The sequence below is a fragment of the Schistocerca serialis genome, chromosome 11 (genome assembly GCF_023864345.2).
Source record: "Schistocerca serialis cubense isolate TAMUIC-IGC-003099 chromosome 11, iqSchSeri2.2, whole genome shotgun sequence".
Taxonomy (NCBI): Eukaryota; Metazoa; Arthropoda; class Insecta; order Orthoptera; family Acrididae; genus Schistocerca; species Schistocerca serialis.
In genome coordinates this window covers 185,975,892-185,993,372 of record NC_064648.1, presented here as the reverse complement: position 1 = coordinate 185,993,372, position 17,481 = coordinate 185,975,892, and the positions used below count along the sequence as shown (strand labels likewise).

General features: G+C 43.6%; 1 protein-coding gene across 1 annotated transcript in view; it reads right to left on the bottom strand.

Moving 5' to 3' along the window:
- Positions 1-17,481, bottom strand: part of LOC126426626 (period circadian protein) — a 195,944-nt gene that overhangs the window by 105,291 nt on the left and 73,172 nt on the right. Inside the window, exons 3-5 of the mRNA XM_050088515.1 lie at positions 17,045-17,122; positions 11,107-11,477; positions 8,084-8,199 (exon numbers count right to left, since the gene is read on the bottom strand). Of these exons, the coding sequence (XP_049944472.1) occupies positions 8,084-8,199; positions 11,107-11,477; positions 17,045-17,122 (565 nt within the window). The remainder of the gene's footprint in view (positions 1-8,083; positions 8,200-11,106; positions 11,478-17,044; positions 17,123-17,481) is intronic.

Genomic DNA, 17,481 nt, shown 5'->3' with positions numbered 1-17,481 from the left:
GTGCCACAAATTTCTCTTCTCTCCAATTCTGTTCAATTCAGAAACGACTTCCTGACACTTATACCTATACTCGATGTTTTCAAATTTCTCTTCTTCAGAAACGCTTTCCTTGCCATTGCCAGTCTACATTTTATATCCTCTCTACTTCGACCATCATCAGTTATTTTGCTCCCCAAACAGCAAAACTCCTTTACTACTTCAAGTGTCTCATTTTCTAATCTAATTCCCTCAGCATCACCCGTCCGACTACATTCCATTATCCTCGTTTTGCTTTTGTTGATATTCATCGGCAATTCGAGGGCAGAGTTTCGTAGTAGTACGTTTTTGCGAATTCCATAAAGCGAAAGGAATTCGGAAAGATGCAAAATATGGATGCATCGAACTGGAAGGAAATATAGATTTCCATAGAAGTCTGCAAGGGTACGTGAAATGAATAAATATTTCCCTAGCTATGGATTGCACAACAATGACCTTATTGAGATTGGAGTTCGTGATTCTTTCTATTAGCACAAGAAAGAGAGTGCTGCTTTCGTAATGCGACGTTCGTAATATCGATCCTCACTGTTATCAACTCTTGTTTCCTCTTCGCTTAATATTACTGTCTTCTTAAGCTTTCTTTATTCGTAGTACTGTTGTGTAAGAGCTTTAAATTCAATTTCACATTACATATTTTCATTTATAAACTTCATTTTACATCTGATTAATTTGAGGTGAACTATATTTCATGCCTGACATAGCACACATTCTGAATAATTTTAGAAACCATTTAACAATTTCCAATGACATTATTCTTCCCAAACAAGTCGCTGGGAAAAATAATTCCTCAGTTCCAACTGTCTCCATTAGTCTGTTTTGAAGATGTATCATTTTGATCAAGATAAAATATTAAATACTGTCCGGAACCTACGAAAAAAACTAAAAAGACCAAGGTGTTACCACAGAATGAAAGTTGGTCCTGGGCTAAAATGGTTCCAATGGCTCTGAGCACTATGGGACTTAACATCTATGGTCATCAGTCCCTTAGAACTACTTAAACCTAACTAACCTAAGGACATCACACAACACCCAGCCATCACGAGGCAGAGAAAATCCCTGACCCCTCCGGGAACCCGGGCGTGGGAAGCGAGAACGCTACCGCACAACCACGAGATGCGGGCAGTTGGTCCTGCTTAAACACTTTTAAATCATAGTGTCTCAGCAGCAATTAATTATCCAGTAAAACAAAAGATACTTTAAGGTTCTGCTGCGTCAATTGTATACTAGTATTTTATTGACATGAATTGCTGGTGGATTAAATTAATGACCTCGAGGAAAAGAAAAACTGCAACGTTTATAAAACTGTTGAAGACAAATATGACGAGGCTGTGCGGTTCCTCACAAATATTGAGCCATTCGAAAAGATCTACCTCGAAAACAGGACTAGATTTCACAACAACTGCAGCAATTAGCTTTCAGAATTATGTTTATGTTTCCACTGTGTTTTATTGTGCAAGTGTCCACAAGATGCCTTGGACACCATTTCAGTGAGGTTCGAACAAATAATCGGTTTTAAGACGATTCTGTGGCTTATTGCTGTATCACAGTATTTTCGACCCAGTCGCCATGACAATAATTATGAGACAGAAGATCCTGGATTCTCGTCGACCACCTGGAACACAGGTTTACTTAATATGAGTCACAAAGCAACGACGATTTCATGCTTGTTATGTGCGAATTTAGACATAAGCGACGTAAATGAGATTCCAGACGAGGAAGAACGGCCGCTGCAATATGTAAACGGAACAAGTGTAAAAGAATTACGCAGAAGCACATGTCATGGTGTTATGTGATGTGTGCCGTGAACCTGCAATGCTTATCGAAAGCTGCGTTTAGTATTATACAAATGACAGAAAAAGTATTCCGTGTCAGTGAAAAACAATTTCTGAAACTGACGTTGTCACTTCAAGCACTGGAAAGAGATGCACGTAAAGCAGCCAAGATACTCAGTCGTAATGTTCCGCCTTGTCACACTGTCATAAAGAATTTTGTACACGTATTTTAGACAACACTATTGCATTTTCTTTTGAGGAAATATAACCATCCGGCAGAGATGGACTCCATACAAAATGTGGCAGCAAAAGTACAGACATGAGAATGTGGTAAGGATAAGAGTCAAATCACCAAGCAGGTAATTTACTTCATATCTTTTGCCTGATTACGTCGAGTTACGTAAATGTAGGAGTTATAATCTGCAAAACAAACAAAAACAATGAAAACGTTAACATGTAAACACAAGTAAGCGGGTGTGGTTCAATATTGTCTGCAATGCCCAAACAGCTCCCTCCAGCAAACTGAATGTGCATCATACACAGTTATATCTAGACGGTATATTACTTACGATAAAAGTAATTGCGAGGAAGTTTTACCTGTATTATGAGGAAAATTAAATGCCACAATTTCAGTGGCTGCCTTACGAAAGCCCGTGTTGCAGGGCAATATCTGTATCTGTCCTTGTCTTTAAATGCATCCCTCCTGCTCTCACGTTTCTTTTCTTGTTCCCTCACCTACAGCCTTGCAGTCACATATGTGATAAAGCCCTGAATAAGAAAGTACTGCCAACTCGGCAGCAGCCGCCACGATTTTGGTTATTGCAACGTTATGCAGAGAACTGTAAAGTTTTCATTTGTGAAGAAGTGAAAGGCACCTAAAGTGCCTGTGATATCCTAATGCGTAAGTAAACAATGAACTAGAGTTTGTTAACTAATTACTGCGCGTGGCTTTTGAATGACATCAACGATGGTTTGTTAGACCCCTTCCTATAGGCTACATTATGAATGACAATGCATGGTTTCATCTTTCCAGTCACGTGAATTCGCAGAACACGAGGTACTGGGCCTCAATGATGAAAAACCCGGCGTTTGATACGGTGTAACAGGGACGCACATTGTTGGACCGATACTGTTTGACACTATCCTCAACACGGTTGCACATATGAAAATTTGATTCGTTTTGTGGTCAACTCACCGAATAGGAAAGAGAATAATGCTTCTTCCAGCAAGAGTGCGCAACATGCCACATGCCTACAGTATCCCTGGAACGAGTCCACGTTTTCACTGAGGAACGAATTGTCAGCAAACAGGTCGACCACGTTTGCCAACAGAGCATGAACAAATTGTTGACAGTCCTCAGAAATTAAATATGTAGGTCTGCAGTCCTATAGTTGCATGCGTGACTGCATGACTATGGTCGTCCGCAGAAATTTATCCCCTGGGTAAGGGGGGGGGGGGGGGGGGGGAGGACACATGTCTACAAAATTGCCATTTTATACAGGGTTATTACAAATGATTGAAGCGATTTCGCAGCTCTACAATAACGTTATTATTTGAGATATTTTCACAATGCTTTGCACACACATACAAAAACTCAAAAAGTTTTTTTAGGCATTCACAAATGTTCGATATGTGCCCCTTTAGTGATTCGGCAGACATCAAGCCGATAATCAAGTTCCTCCCACACTCGGCGCAGCATGTCCCCATCAATGAGTTCGAAAGCATCGCTGATGCGAGCTCGCAGTTCTGGCACGTTTCTTGGTAGAGGAGGTTTAAACACTGAATCTTTCACATAACCCCACAGAAAGAAATCGCATGGGGTTAAGTCGGGAGAGCGTGGAGGCCATGACATGAATTGCTGATCATGATCTCCACCACGACCGATCCATCGGTTTTCCAATCTCCTGTTTAAGAAATGCCGAACATCACGATGGAAGTGCGGTGGAGCACCATCCTGTTGAAAGATGAAGTCGGCGCTGTCGGTCTCCAGTTGTGGCGTGAGCCAATTTTCCAGCGTGTCCAGATACACGTGTCCTGTAACGTTTTTTTCGCAGAAGAAAAGGGGCCGTAAACTTTAAACTGTGAGACTGCACAAAACACGTTAACTTTTGGTGAATTGCGAATTTGCTGCACGAATGCGTGAGGATTCTCTACTGCCCAGATTCGCACATTGTGTCTGTTCACTTCACCATTAAGAAAAAATGTTGCTTCATCACTGAAAACAAGTTTCGCACTGAACGCATCCTCTTCCATGAGCTGTTGCAACCGCGCCGAAAATTCAAAGCGTTTGACTTTGTCATCGGGTGTCAGGGCTTGTAGCAATTGTAAACGGTAAGGCTTCTGCTTTAGGCTTTTCCGTAAGATTTTCCAAACCGTCGGATGTGGTACGTTTAGATCCCTGCTTGCTTTATTCGTCGACTTCCGCGGGCTACGCGTGAAACTTGCCCGCACGCGTTCAACCGTTTCTTCGCTCACTGCAGGCCGACCCGTTGATTTCCCCTTACAGAGGCATCCAGAAGCTTTAAACTGCGCATACCATCGCCGAATGGAGTTAGCAGTTGGTGGATCTTTGTTGAACTTCGTCCTGAAGTGTCGTTGCACTGTTATGACTGACTGTTGTGAGTGCATTTCAAGCACGGCATACGCTTTCTCGGCTCCTGTCGCCATTTTGTCTCACTGCTCTCTCGAGCGCTCTGGCGGCAGAAACTTGAAGTGCGGCTTCAGCCGAACAAACCTTAATGAGTTTTTCTATGTATCTGTAGTGTGTCGTGACCGTATGTCAATGAATGGAGCTACAGTGAATTTATGAAATCGCTTCAATCATTTGTAATAGCTCTGTATATAACTGAGTTGGTCAGCTTTCACACATGCCATGCAAGAAGAACTAAATTTTATAGGTGCCACAAAAAGTTATTATTATACCAGAGACTTCATGACTATCCACTCACTCAGTATTTGTTGTAGATAGATTACATTGATACTCAAAAAAGGAGCAAGATTTCGTGATTATCTTCAATGAACACCTTTTTGTTTATTAATATGACTGTGGATGTGACATTTTTTTTAAGTTTATGACCTAAAATTATAACCTTATATGATTAAATCTGATATTAACGTATGTAAATAAATTATATAAAAGTGCAACCTGTCACTTTTTTGAATAATTATGTTTTATACCATAAACCGGTTTTCGAACCTTTTCAGGTTCATCTTCAGTTGGTTTCTGGAATTTACATCATTATTTCTAGCGCAATGTTGGGTGCTGGCTCTATGACAAAAAGATGGAACACACTTTAATGTATCGCCATGGCTATTACTTATCTGTCGATATGGATGTAAATTTAGTTTTTTACTTACTGCGACAGTATGGGCGGCTTTTTTCGTTAGTGTCCATCTGTCTGCCTCCATTTTGCCTGACAGCGAAACTTTGTCAGCATCCAGCATGCGCTACACAACTGTCGCTTGTAACAACATTATAGTATTTGTAATGGACTAAAGCTGTTCGTATGACCGTTCACTTTATATTTAAATATAAAGTGTACGGTATATTTATAAAAGTAATAGTGATTGTCCATTACAAACACTATAACTTTTATACATACACCTTTAGCTAAAATGAAATGAATGTACTCTTACTAATATCCCAGATCATGTTAACTTAACAACAGAAATAAGTCAACAGTTCATTTGGAGGTTTGTTATTATTTAAAAATTTAAATATAAAGGTCCTAGTCATGCAAACTGCTTTATCTCATTGCAAATGCAATAAATCTGTATTGTTGATTCCTGGGCATTCATGTTAGTGCCAATCATGATTAAAATATTTGCTATTAACTGCCTGTATTATACGTTAATACACAAAGAGAAATAAGACATCAGATCACCTGAAGTTTGTTCTTTTAGTAATTTATTTATTTATTTTATTTTGTGCTCTCATATTATCGCCAGTGTGATTAAAATATTTGCCCTTATACACGCTTTAATACATGTAAAAAAGAACAAATTACATCTCTGTGCAAAGTAGGCCTATGCCATATCTTCTTGTCAAGATCGTTGTTACAAGCACCAGTTGTTTAGCGCATGCTGGATGCTGTGCAAAGTTTCGCTGTCAGAGTGTAAATCAGTATAGTTTGAGTGAAAATGTGTGTAGTGATATAACAACTGGACATCTAAATGGAGGAAGACAGATGGACACTAACGAAAAAAGCCGCCCATACTGTCGCAGGAAGTAAAAAACTAAATTTATATCCATATCGACAGATAAGCAAAAGTCATGGTGATACACTAAAGCGTGTTCCATTTTTTCGTCATAGAGCATTACGCTAGAAATAATGATGTAACTTCCAGAAAGCATCTGAAGATGAACCTGAAAAGACCTGAAAATCGGTTCATGGGATAAAACGTAATTACTCAAAAAAGTGACTGCTTGCAGTTTTATACAGGGTGTTACAAAAAGGTACGGCCAAACTTTCAGGAAACATTCCTCACACACATAGAAAGAAAATATGTTATGTGGACATGTGATGTGTCCGGAAACGCTTACTTTCCATGTTAGAGCTCATTTTATTACTTCTCTTCAAATCACATTAATCGTGGAATGGAAACACACAGCAACAGAACGTACCAGCGTGACTTCAAACACTTTGTTACAGGAAATGTTCACAACGTCCTCCGTTAGCGAGGATACGTGCATCCACCCTCCGTCGCACGGAATCCCTGATGCGCTGATGCAGCCGTGGAGAATGGCGTATTGTATCACAGCCGTCCACAATACGAGCACGAAGAGTCTCTACATTTGGTACAGGTGTTGCGTAGACAAGAGCTTTCAAATGCCCCCATAAATGAAAGTCAAGAGGGTTGAGGTCAGGAGAGCGTGGAGGCCACGGAATTGGTCCGCCTCTACCAATCCATCGGTCACCGAATCTGTTGTTGAGAAGCGTACGAACACTTGGACTGGAATGTGCAGCAGGAGCTCCATCGTGCATGAACCACATGTTGTGCAGTACTTGTAAAGGCACATGTTCTAGCAGCACAGGTAGAGTATCCCGTATGAAATCGTGATAACGTGCTCCATTGAGCGTAGGTGGAAGAACATGGGGCCCAATCGAGACATCACCAACAATGCCTGCCCAAGCGTTCACAGAAAATCTGTGTTGATGACGTGATTGCGCAATTGCGTGCAGATTCTCGTCAGCCCACACATACTGATTATGAAAATTTACAATTTGATCACGTTGGAATGAAGCCTCTCATCCGTAAAGCGAACATTTGCACTGAAATGAGGATTGACACATTGTCGGATGAACCATTCGCAGAAGTGTACCCGTGGAGGCCAATCAGCTGCTGATAGTGCCTGCACACGCTGTACACGGTACGGAAACAACTGGGTCTCCCGTAGCACTCTCCATACAGTGACGTGGTCAACGTTACCTTGTACAGCAGCAACTTCTCTGACGCTGACATTAGCGTTATCGTCAACTGCACGAAGAATTGCCTCGTCCATTGCAGGTGTTCTCGTCGTTCTAGGTCTTCCCCAGTCGCGAGTCATAGGCTGGAATGTTCCGTGCTCCCTAAGACGCCGACCAATTGCTTCGAACGTCTTCCTGTCGGGACACCTCCGTTCTGGAAATCTGTCTCGATACAAACGTACCGCGCCACGGCTATCTCCCCGTGCTAATCCGTACATCAAATGGGCATCTGCCAACTCCGCATTTGTAAACATTGCACTGACTGCAAAACCACGTTCGTGATGAACACTAACCTGTTGATGCTACGTACTGATGTGCTTGATGCTAATACTGTAGAGCAATGAGTCGCATGTCAACACAAGCACCGAAGTCAACATTACCTTCCTTCAATTGGGCCAACTGGCGGTGAATCGAGGACGTACAGTACATACTGACGAAACTAAAATGAGCTCTAACATGGAAATTAAGCGTTTCCGGACACATGTCCACATAACATCTTTTCTTTATTTGTGTGTGGGGAATGTTTCCTGAAAGTTTGGCCGTACGTTTTTGTAACACCCTGTATAACTTATTTACATCCATTTAACAGTCCTGGTTCTAAAATATCCGTAATGGATAAGCATAATGTGATATTAACGTTCCAAGCAGAAAGCTGTCATTGAGGTTTTTTTTTTTTCCTTGTAGAGTGTTTACGGAGACCTGGCAGTGAACAAAAGCACGGCGAGTCGTTGGAAAGGCGTCGGTCGTGGGAGCAAGGTCACAACTTGACGTCACGTGTGGTTACGGAGACGTGTCCGTCGGACTCACCTTATTGCCGGCGGCGGGCTGCTGCGGCTGCGCCTGCCCCTGGTGGAGAGAGCGACTTCTCGCCCCACACTCCTTCTGCTCCTGTGGCGTTGCCTCTGCTTCCGCCTCCACGGCTCCTGCTTGCAGAAAAAACCATTCCTTCTGCACTCACTACTCCCCGCGAACAAAGTAGTGTAAATAAACAGATTTACTTCCCGTGGATAGGGTTCGCAGTCAGGCAGAAGCACAGTTTTCGAAGTAGCGCACTTGATACTGGCCAGATGGACGAAACTGCAAAATTTGATTCTAGAAATTAAAAAAAAAAAAAACTTCCAAACTGTTCGTACTTCACCGTACGGCCGCAATTAAAGACGGCAGCTCTAAGTATGGTGAGCTACGGAAAGCCGCTAAAAATTACATTCTTTCATCGAAAATGTCTGTAGTTAGTGGATTAACATGGTAGATAACGAAGCTTTGTATAACAACCATATTAGTAAAATGCTGTCGTCTTTGCGTGCTATAACTTGCCAAAATCTCTCTTGGATACCTCGAACCGTTTGTAAGAAGTCCGGCGCACTCGAGCAGATATAATTTCGATGGATTGCTCACGCGCTGCCAGCGATATCTAAGCCAGGCCCCCACAACCGCACGAGTGGTCGACTGTGATGAGTGGACAAATTGAATAGCTGGCCGGCGGCCATTAGAGTGGTAAACTGACGCGCGGAGTTCGAATGTTTATACATCGCTTTTGGTTATAAAATGCCTTCCCTAGACTTAGGTCGCGAACATAATGCCTCATTTAAATGCTTTACTACAATATACTTTTTAATTTATCAACAAACAGCAACTAGTCACTGTTTATGAATTTATCTTACGTAATACATGCAATCTGCCGTAGCTAAAAGTTACGTACTGGACCCCTAGCATTTTTCGTAGTTCATTTACGATAGATGTACGCAAAATGCACCAAAATACTCGAAGATTTGCCCACTATATTAATAGATATTTTCTGCTTTAGATTTTATGACGAGAAGTGCGTTATATACGGCATAGTGCTTTGGCAACTCACGACCAAATTATCAAGTTTCGACCTAACTTAGACCATGAAAACACTACAGATCAGCCAACTTTCTTCAAAATGATCAGAACATATAAAATGGTATTCTGTCGGTCGGAAATGTTGCCTCCTGACAGCGTGTAACCATTTTTGTAACAGCTATGGTTTTGAGAAAGGAAACCTGCAAATAGATGCACAGACATTATACTAATACCGTGTTACAAAAACATTTATTAAGCAAGTGCACTGACATACAAAACAACTTCAAATATTCACTTACCTGTGAAATGTAATATTCGTTCCTTTCTCGAATTTATTTGTACAATTAATCGCTGCACAACTCTTCACCATTGTACTTCTTTTGATTGGGATGTACAGACAGTAGAATTACGAGTAACAAATACTGTATGTACGTCCCAACAAATATACAACGTTGAATCAGGGTCTTCATAAACAACAGTACTACACAACACATGAGACTACAACCACTATAATGGCGTCCAGCCGAAGGTTCAAATTATCCCGCGACTGCAGCGCCATCAGTGAGTCTAGTTATTTTTTACAAGGTCTTTGTATGTAAGCCATAACAGAAACTCAGACCAGAGAGCAGTATTGTCAGCAGTAGGAACTGTGTGGCAGTAGGAGTGAGTAGTAGCGAGCAGTCGTGTGTATCGAGCTGGCTGGGCAGGTCGTGGGGAGCGATAGCGGTGCCTGAGCGCTGTTCTTGTTGTTGTTGTTGTTGTTGTTGTTGTGGTGGTCTTCAGTCCTGAGACTGGTTTGATGCAGCTCTCCATGCTGCTCTATCCTGTGCAAGCTTCTTCATCTCCCAGTACCTACTGCAGCCTACATCCTTCTGAATATGCTTAGTGTATTCATCTCTTGGTCTCCCTCTACGATTTTTACCCTCCACGCTGCCCTCCAATACTAAATTTGTGATCCCTTGATGCCTCAGAACGTGTCCTACCAACCGATCCCTTCTTCTAGTCAAGTTGTACCACAAACTCCTCTTCTCCCCTATTCTATTCAATACCTCCTGATTAGTTCTGTGATCTACTCATCTAATCTTTAGCATTCTTCTGTAGCACCACATTTCGAAAGCTTCTATTCTCTTCATATCCAAACTATTTATCGTCCATATTTCACTTCCATAGATGGCTACACTCCATACAAATACTTTCAGAAACGACTGCCTGACACCCAAATCAATACAGGATGTTAACAAATTTCTCTTCTTCAGAAAGGCTTTCCTCGCCATTGCCAGTCTACATTTTATATCCTCTCTACTTCGACCATCATCCGTTATTTTGCTCCCAAAATAGCAAAACTTCTTTACTACTTTAAGTGTGTCATTTCCTAATCTAATTCCCTCAGCATCACCCGACTTAATTCGAGTACATTCCATTATCCTCGTTTTGCTTTTGTTAATGTTCATCTTATGACCTCCTTTCAAGACACTGTCCATTCCGTTCAACTGCTCTTTCGGGTCCTTTACTGTCTCTAACAGAATTACAGTGTCATCGGCGAACCTCAAAGTTTTTATTTCTTCACCATGGACTTTAATACCTACTCCGAACTTTTCTTTTCTTTCCTTTGCTGCTTGCTCAATATACAGATTGAATAACATCGGCGAGAGGCTACAACCCTGTCACACTCCCTTCCCAACCACTGCTTCCCTTTCGTGTCCCTCCACTCTTATAACTGCCATCTGGTTTCTGTGCAAGTTATAAATAGCCTTTCGCTCCCTGTATTTTACCCCTGCCACCTTCAGAATGTCAAAGAGAGTATTCCAATCAACATTGTCAAAAGCTTTCTCTAAGTCTACAAATACATATAGTGTATAGGGGAATACACATAGTGTACTTCTCTACAAATTGACACTACCATCAGCTCTGTGGGTACTCCGAATTAATTTATACGAATTTTCAAAGTTGTAAAGACCTTTTTGAAACACGTCGTATTTTTCTCCAGTGGCAGAGCACTCACTCACCGTTGCTGTTGGAGCTGGAGGGGCAGGACAGCGACTGGGAGAAGGCGGCGGACGCGTCGTCCAGCGCCGCGACGCCCCCCGCGCCCCCGGCGGCAGCCGACGCCGCCCCCGGCGCCTGGGCGTCAGCCTCCGCGGCCGGCGCCGCCTCCTCCGCCAGCTCGGGGGCGGAGGGTGGCGCTGTGCCGGCCGGCGACGCCGCCGCCTGCGCCGCGGAGGCGGCGTCGGTCTTGGAGCGAGAGAGCGGCGCGGCCGCCGCCTCCGCAGTGGGGGCGGAGGAGGCCGACGCAGCCTCCGGCGCCGCCTGCTCCGCCTTCAGCTTCTTCTTGCGGTGGTCCTTGTCTTTGGATCGCGGCGGCGGGAACGCGTCATTCCTGCTGACACACCTCGCAGCGTTACACTCCCTCGTCTCTGGGCAATTCTTCTTTAACTAGGGGGCTTCAAAAAGTCAGCTACTCTATAAATAGTAGCCGGCTAGAGGCGGCCAAGGAATCACGTGTCCGCTACACAACACACCAACCAACACACCGCAGTAACCAACTTTATTTACACCGTCTGGCGGCTAGAAATCACAACTAGCAACTAAACGCGTGCCCTCTGTTGGCCGAAGTTCCTACTGCTTCTAAAAAACCAGTAGCGGTCGGTGTGTAAGAGTACGTCAACACACTAGCTTCCGATGCCTTGCCGATTTATTAGTTATTTTTTCCCTCGAAGGGAACGATCTATTGATACGTAATCAGCACGGCTTCAGAAAACATCGTTCTTGTGCAACGCAGCTAGCTCTTTATTCGCACGAAGTAATGGCTGCTATCGATAGGGGATCTCAAGTTGATTCCGTATTTCTAGATTTCCGGAAAGCTTTCGACACCGTTCCTCACAAGCGACTTCTAATCAAGCTGCGGGCCTATGGGGTATCGTCTCAGTTGTGCGACTGGATTCGTGGTTTCCTGTCAGGAAGGTCGCAGTTCGTAGTAACAGACGGCAAATCATCGAGTAAAACTGAAGTGATATCAGGTGTTCCCCAGGGAAGCGTCCTGGGACCTCTGCTGTTCCTGATCTATATAAATGACCTGGGTGACAATCTGAGCAGTTCTCTTAGGTTGTTCGGAGATTATGCTGTAATTTACCGTCTAGTAAGGTCATCCGAAGACCAGTATCAGTTGCAAAGCAATTTAGAAAATATTGCTGTATGGTGTGGCAGGTTGCAGTTGACGCTAAATAACGAAAAGTGTGAGGAGATCCACACGAGTTCCAAAAGAAATCCGTTCGAATTCGATTGCTCGATAAATAGTACAATTCTCGAGGCTGTCAATTCAACTAAGTACCTGGGTGTTAAAATTACGAACAACTCCAGTTGGAAAGACCACATAGATAATATTGTGGAAAAGGCGAGCCAAAGGTTGCGTTTCATTGGCAGGACACTTGGAAGATGCAACAAGTCCACTAAAGAGACAGTTTACTCTACACTCGTTCGTCCTCTGTTAGAATATTGCTGCGCGGTGTGGGATCCTTACCAGGTGGGATTGACGAAGGACATCGAAAGGGTGTAAGAAAGGGCAGCTGGTTTTGTATTATCACGTAATAGGGGAGAGAGTGTGGCAGATATGATACGCGAGTTGGGATGGAAGTCATTAAAGCAAAGACGTTTTTCGTCGCGGCGAGATCTATTTACGAAATTTCAGTCGCCGACTTTCTCTTCCGAATGCGAAAATATTTTGTTGAGCCCAACCTACATAGGTAGGAATTATCTTCAAAATAAAATAAGAGAAATCAGAGCTCGAACAGAAAGGTTTAGGTGTTCGTTTTTCCCGCTCGCTGTTCGTGAGTGGAATGGTAGAGAGACAGTATGATTGTGGTTCGATGAACCCTCTGCCAAGCACTTAAATGTGAATTGCAGATATAGATGTAGATTATAGGAGGCCAGCCTGTTTAGCCATAACGGGCGGCATTAGCAGTACACCCACTGTTGAGATGGAGACCGTATTGTACATGCCACCCGGCACCTATAAGCCGGCCGATGTGGCCGACCTGTTCTAGGCGCTTCAATGTGGATCCGCGCAACTCTCTTACTGTAGTATTTGCTAACCACACCAGCCTACCCTTTGAGAAGTGTCTGTGAATATTTTAAGTAACGCGCAAGGGAGCAGATGTTATCATATTGTAGTCGGCCATCTTAAGACCGATAACGTTATTTCACTATATTTCTCAACTGATTAATAATACTCAACTCAGACTTGTTTTTTAAAAAAAGATTCAGGTTACCTTATCAACAAGGTTGAGGTTACGTATATGAAAGTAGCTAGGATGATTACAGGTAGTAGTAGATGGGAACAAAGGCAGGAGGGTGTCCACAATGAGGAAATCAAATGTTCAAAATGTCCTCCGTTAGCGAGGATACACGCATCCAACCTCCATCGCACGGAATCCCTGATGCGCTGATGCAGCCCTGGAGAATGGCGTATTGTATCACAGCCGTCCACAATACGAGCACGAAGAGTCTCTACATTTGGTACCGGGGTTGCGTAGACGAGAGCTTTCAAATGCCCCCAAAAATGAAAGTCGAGAGGGTTGAGGTCAGGAGAGCGTGGAGACCACGGAATTGGTCCGCCTCTACCAATCCGTCGGTCACCGAATCTGTTGTTCAGAAGCGTACCAACACTTCGACTGAAATGTGCAGGAGCTCCATCGTGCACGAACCACATGTTGTGTCGTACTTGTAAAGGCACATGTTCTAGCAGCACAGGTAGAGTGTCCCGTATGAAATCGTGATAACGTGCTCCATTGAGCGTAGGTGGAAGAACATGGGGCCCAATCGAGACATCACCAACAATGCCTGCCCAAACGTTAACAGAAAATCTGTGTTGATGACGCGACTGCATAATTGCGTGCGGATTCTCGTCAGCCCACACATGTTGATTGCGTAAATTTACAATTTGTTTACGTTGGAACGAAACCTCATCCGTAAAGAGTACATTTGCACTGGAATGAGGATTGACACTTTGTCGGATGAACCATTCGCAGAAGTGTACCCGTGGAGGCCAATCAGCTGCTGATAGTGCCTGCACACGCTGTACACGGTACGGAAACAACTGGTTCTCCCGTAGCACTCTCCATACAGTGGCGTGGTCAACGTTACCTTGTACAGCACCAACTTCTCTGACGCTGACATTAGGGTTATCGTCAACTGCACGAAGAATTGCCTCGTCCATTGCAGGTGTCCTCGTCGTTCTAGGTCCTCCCCAGTCGCGTGTCATTGGCTGGAATGTTCCGTGCTCCCTAAGACGCCGATCAATTGCTTCGAACGTCTTCCTGTCGGGACACCTTCGTTCTGGAAATCTGTCTCGATACAAACGTACCGCGCCACGGCTATTGCCCCGTGCTAATCCGTACATCAAACGGGCATCTGCCAACTCCGCATTTGTAAACATTGCACTGACTGCAAAACCACGTTCGTGATGAACATTAACCTGTTGATGCTACGTACTGATGTGCTTGATGCTAGTACTGTAGAGCAATGAGTCGCATGTCAACACAAGCACCGAAGTCAACATTACCTTCCTTCAATTGGGCCAACTGGCGGTGAATCGAGGAAGTGCAGTACACACTGACGAAACTAAAATGAGCTCTAACATGAAAATTAAGCGTTTCCGGTCACATGTCCACATAATATATTTTCTTAATTTGTGTGTGAGAAATGTTTCGTGAAAGTTTGGCCGTACCTTTTTCTAACACCCTCTATTTATTGAGGACAAAATTTCCAACCTTTCATTTCGTATGAAACTTCTCCCGAAACGTAGATTAGTGACTTTAATTGCAGCCTGGTTCATGTCGAAGTACAGTAGGTTTCACTCGGTTTTCCTACTGATGATCTGCTGAGAGAATGTTCACAGGTAGGTGCAGGTTAGTCGTTTGTTGTTGTTGTGGTCTTCAGTCCTGAGACTGGTTTGATGCAGCTCTCCATGCTACCCTATCCTGTGCAAGCTTCTTCATCTCCCAGTACCTACTGCAACGTACATCCTTCTGAATCTGCTTAGTGAATTCATCTCTTGGTCTCCCTCTACGATTTTTACCCTCCACGCTGCCCTCCAATGCTAAATTTGTTATCTCTCGATGCCTCAAAACATGTCCTACCAACCGGTCCCTTCTTTTTGTCAAGTTGTGCCACAAACTCCTCTTCTCCCCAATTGTATTCAATACCTCCTCATTAGTTATGTGATCTACCAGTGTAATCTTCAGCATTCTTCTGTAGCACAACATTTCGAAAGCTACTATTCTCTTCTTGTCCAAACTATTTATCGTCCATGTTTCACTTCCATACATGGCTACACTCCATACAAATACTTTCAGAAACGACTTCCTGACACTTAAATCTATACTCGATAATAACAAATTTTTCTTGTTCAGAAACGCTTTCCTTGCCATTGCCAGTCTACATTTTATATCCTCTCTACTTCGACCATCATCACTTATTTTGCTCTCCAAGTAGCAAAACTCCTTTACTACTTTAAGTGTGTCATTTCCTAATCTAATTCCCTCAGCATCACCCGACTTAATTCGACTACATTCCATGATCCTCGTTTTGCTTTTGTTGATGATCATCTTATACCCTCCTTTCAAGACACTGTCCATTCCGTTCAACTGCTCTTCCAAGTCCTTTGCTGTCTCTGACAGAATTACAATGTCATCGGCGAACCTCAAAGTTTTTATTTCTTCTGCATGGATTTTAATACCTACTCCGAATTTTTCTTTTGTTTCCTTTACTGCTTGCTCAATATAGAGATTGAATAACATCGGGGAGAGGCTACAACCCTGTCTCACTCCCTTCCCAACCACTGCTTCCCTTTCATGTCCCTCGACTCTTATAACTGCCATATGGTTTCTGTACAAATTGTAAATAGCCTTTCGCTCCTTGTATTTTACGCCTGCCACCTTCAGAATTTGAAAGAGAGTATTCCAGTTAACGTTGTCAAAAGCTTTCTCTAAGTCTACAAATGCTAGAAACGTAGGTTTGCCTTTTCTTAATCTTTCTTCTAAGATAAGTCGTAAGGTGAGTATTGCCTCACGTGTTCCAACATTTCTACGGAATCCAAACTGATCTTCCCCGAGGTCCGCTTCTACCAGTTTTTCCATTCGTGTCTAAAGAATTCGCGTTAGTATTTTTCAGCTGTGACTTATTAAACTTACAGTTCGGTAATTTTCACATCTGTCAACACCTGGTTTTTTTGGGATTGGAATTATTATATTCTTCTTGATGTCTGAGGGTATTTCGCCTGTCTCATACATCTTGCTCACCAGATGGTAGAGTTTTGTCAGGACTGGACCTCCCGAGGCCGCCAGCAGTTCCAATGGAATGTTGTCTACTCCCGGGGCCTTGTTTCGACTCAGGTCTTTCAGTGCTCTGTCAAACTCTTCACGCAGTATCGTATCCCCCATTTCATCTTCATCCACATCCTCTTCCATTTCCATAATATTGTCCTCAAGTACATCGCCCTTGTATAGACCTTCTATATACTCCTTCCACCTTTCTGCTTTCCCTTCTTTGCTTAGAACTGGTTGAACGAGTTGCGTGTCCTTAAAAACAACTGGACCCATTTTTCCGCAGACGGTCACCCATGCGAGTACTAACGAGCGCCAACGTCGCTTAATTTCTACCAAATTGGAAAGCCTATTGGCAAGGTGCGGGATGACAGGGCGTGTGTCAAGACATCAGAGAATAACTTCCACGGTAGCAGGAGGAGCTGTAGAAGATAGAAACTGTAGGTTGGAATACATCCAATGAATGACACGTAGGATGCGAGTATTGCTGCGGGATGAGGAGTCCGACACAGCAGAGGAGGTTGTGGAGGGCCGCCTCAAACCAGTCAGAAGATTCTTGATCCAAAGAAGAAAAGAGAAAGTATCGACTACGCTAGAGAGCAGTAGATGTCAGCGTGGTACTCACCCGCTGCTGAGAGTGGACGGATGGCCACCATAGCCGCTGCTGCCGCTAGAGTTGCTGATGCGGGACTTGGAGCTGCCGCTGCAAAAGAAAACGCAAGTAGCAAGTCAGCGCCGCGCGACATCAGACTGGAGCATTACAAACACTGCTACTACAACACAAGTGTCACTTCATATCAGCCAGCTGCAACTTTGTCCCAGGTTCAAGACATACACTGCAGAATGTACTGCGTCTGCCGGAAGAGTGGTTTCAGGTGTGCCGCAGGGGAGTGTCGTAGGACCGTTGCTATTCACAATATACATAAATGACCTTGTGGATGACATCGGAACTTCACTGAGGCTTTTTGCGGATGATGCTGTAGTATATAGAGAGGTTGTAACAATGGAAAATTGTACTGAAATGCAGCAGGATCTGCAGCGAATTGACGCATAGTGCAGGGA